The sequence below is a fragment of the Agrilus planipennis genome, unplaced genomic scaffold, assembly GCF_000699045.2.
Source record: "Agrilus planipennis isolate EAB-ADULT unplaced genomic scaffold, Apla_2.0 scaffold718, whole genome shotgun sequence".
Classification (NCBI taxonomy): domain Eukaryota; kingdom Metazoa; phylum Arthropoda; class Insecta; order Coleoptera; family Buprestidae; genus Agrilus; species Agrilus planipennis.
The window spans coordinates 1-2,548 of NW_020440211.1; the positions used below are offsets into that span (position 1 = coordinate 1).

Genomic DNA, 2,548 nt, shown 5'->3' on the forward strand with positions numbered 1-2,548 from the left:
TAGCAGCCAGTAACAAATTGCTGTCGCTCTTAAATACATTAATAGCCTCTAAACATGCCAAACAAAGATTTAAGTAAACTAAAAGTTTATTTTTAATTAGTTTTAATGAAGCTTTATTCCTGTCGTCCCGCCACTTTGCGTTCATAATAGAGAATACCCTTTCTGTAAATGCTGAAGTGACCGGAATGGACAGCAAAAGTGACACTACTTTGAACAGATTTGGGAAATCAGATTGTTCCGTAAATATGGCTTGCCATTTTTCTGTGCAATCTTATTGATGTAAAAATCCTCTGAAATTCGAATAATCGCTTACAAAATTACGATGTTTACTTAAGGCCTTAAATAAAGTATTTTGCGTACTTTATGTGTCTTGTAAAGTATAATGTACGCACAGTCGAAATAGAGTACAATACTTTATAATAAAGTACGGGTGGCAACCCTAGATATAATGCCAAAAGGTCGACATTCTTTTTAGTGACTTGCTTACTTTCCAATTTTACCTCTCTGTAATATGACCTCTAATTTTAATAAACATTAATTGTATCGACGAGTTTACGTAAATATATGAAAGGATATGACTAGGACAACACACAAATAACATTCATTAAGGTTGGTTAGGTTAGTTAAGTAAAGGCAACACGAACGAAGTTGTGTCATAATTGTAAAGTCTTATTTTTATTTACATTGTCTTCTAATGACACAATTCGTGCTGTCATAAGCTCTCTTCCTTTTGAATGAATGAGATTAAATGCTAAATAACTTGAATTATTCTTTTTAAAGTAAGATTTCCTTGCATTACTTACGGTGGAATATTTAACTGTTTAAAATGAAGCCAAACGCTAGGTTCATGGCACTGAAGCAATCTTTCGTATAAAAGGCATAAAGCCACAACTCCTTGCGAGGAACCAGACACTTTATGTAGTTTATGAAAGTATCGAGTATACATTGCTTTAAAAGTCTGGTACAGTGCCACAGGGTCATCATACAAATAACAAAACGGTGCAGCTGAAAGAACTTCTAATAAGCAACAGTATAAAGATAATAATTGAAAAATTAATAAAATTTAAATTAGGTACATTTTGTTTCTTTAAAGTCTTACCATACATAGTAAATCCATGGAATGGTATCACTCCATTTGGAGGAAAGGTCATGACTGTTTCTAAAATACCTCTAGTTTTCATTGTTACTTGCAATTGGCATACATCCGGGAGGTCTTTTAAAACCTGACTGTCTCTTGTAAAACACAGGAGAACCTCAAAAATTTAAACGTTTGAGAAATTAAAGCTGAAGAGTATTTCCCTATATTTATTTTCTTGAATCCCATTTACCTGATAAAGAACATCTTCAAAAACAAAGTACTGATCATCGTTTGATGCAGTCAAATGTATGTCTTTTATAACAAGTTTGTCGCTCATTAAATCTAAATTCAGGACGTCTGTCTTAAGTTTCTCAAATTCTTCGTAGTGCTGTGAACATAAATATTACAAAATAAAATAGTTGAAAAATAGAGTGGTGATGAGAACTAATAAGTTCGAAGTCGCCGCCCTTTAGACTAAGAACTTATTACTTATTTCTTGTGAGGGAGAGAATGGTGTTAGCTGTTTACAATACAGTGTAATGAATATGTATATTTCAGTATTCAAAATTATGACGGGATATTGTTACTAACGTTTGGCTTAACGTCTGCTCCTAAAACAATTGTCCACATTTTCGCTCTTAAGCATGTGGGACAACCCCTTTTTAGGTATTCTTGGGAAACAGGTGCGTGACTGGACATAATCACCTTTTCACCCAAAGATATTCTTTCGCTCTCGAACACTGCATAGTTCCCATATGCACAGGCTGGTACATTAACACCCATTACTAATTCTCCCCTTGCAAATTCTGTGTATAAATTCCTCTGGAATAATTTAAGAGCTTTCTTAAAATTTATCCAATTCATGTATCTAAACTCTTTGTTTTACAATGTACAAAACTACTTTAGTATTTTAGAAAATACCACAAATGGGGCGGTAAACGCCATCTGTAGTACGATGCTAGGATTACGTATGCTCCAACAAGGTCCATTTAAATATATGGATATCTACTTCCTGAAACGAATCCCGGCGTAGCTAACCTCAACGTTATAGGCATGTTACCATAATCGAACAAAATAATTCGAAGTGGTCTGTATTCTGTCGAAACTGCCAGACGCGGATCGCGATTTCGATCTTTTTGGATCTCATCAGCGCGCCGCAGGCAGCCCGACAGAACACAGACCAACTTTTACATGCTGTCTTAACAGTGCGTATGGCAGTTTCGACAGAATACAGAACACTTCGAATTATTTTATTCAATTATAGTAAAACGTGCCTATCACGTTGAGGTTAGTTACGCCGGGATTCGTTTCAGCAAGTAGATATCCCCACAAGTGGACCTTGTTGGAGCATACGTAATCCTAAAATGTAGCATCGTACTACAGATGGCGTTTACCGCGCCATTTGTGGTATTTTCTAAAACGCGCTGTTAAGACAGCAGGTAAAAGTTGGTCTGTGTTCTGTCGGAGCTG

At 35.6% G+C, this 2,548-nt stretch overlaps 1 protein-coding gene across 1 annotated transcript in view; it reads right to left on the reverse strand.

Annotated features, from left to right (window-relative positions):
• Positions 1-448: 448 nt before the first annotated feature.
• The window catches only part of LOC108743502 (TBC1 domain family member 19), a 4,245-nt gene continuing 2,145 nt past the window's right edge, over positions 449-2,548 (reverse strand). Inside the window, exons 3-6 of the mRNA XM_025979615.1 lie at positions 1,670-1,959; positions 1,329-1,466; positions 1,100-1,253; positions 449-1,005 (exon numbers count right to left, since the gene is read on the reverse strand). Of these exons, the coding sequence (XP_025835400.1) occupies positions 800-1,005; positions 1,100-1,253; positions 1,329-1,466; positions 1,670-1,959 (788 nt within the window). The 3' untranslated portion in view covers positions 449-799. The remainder of the gene's footprint in view (positions 1,006-1,099; positions 1,254-1,328; positions 1,467-1,669; positions 1,960-2,548) is intronic.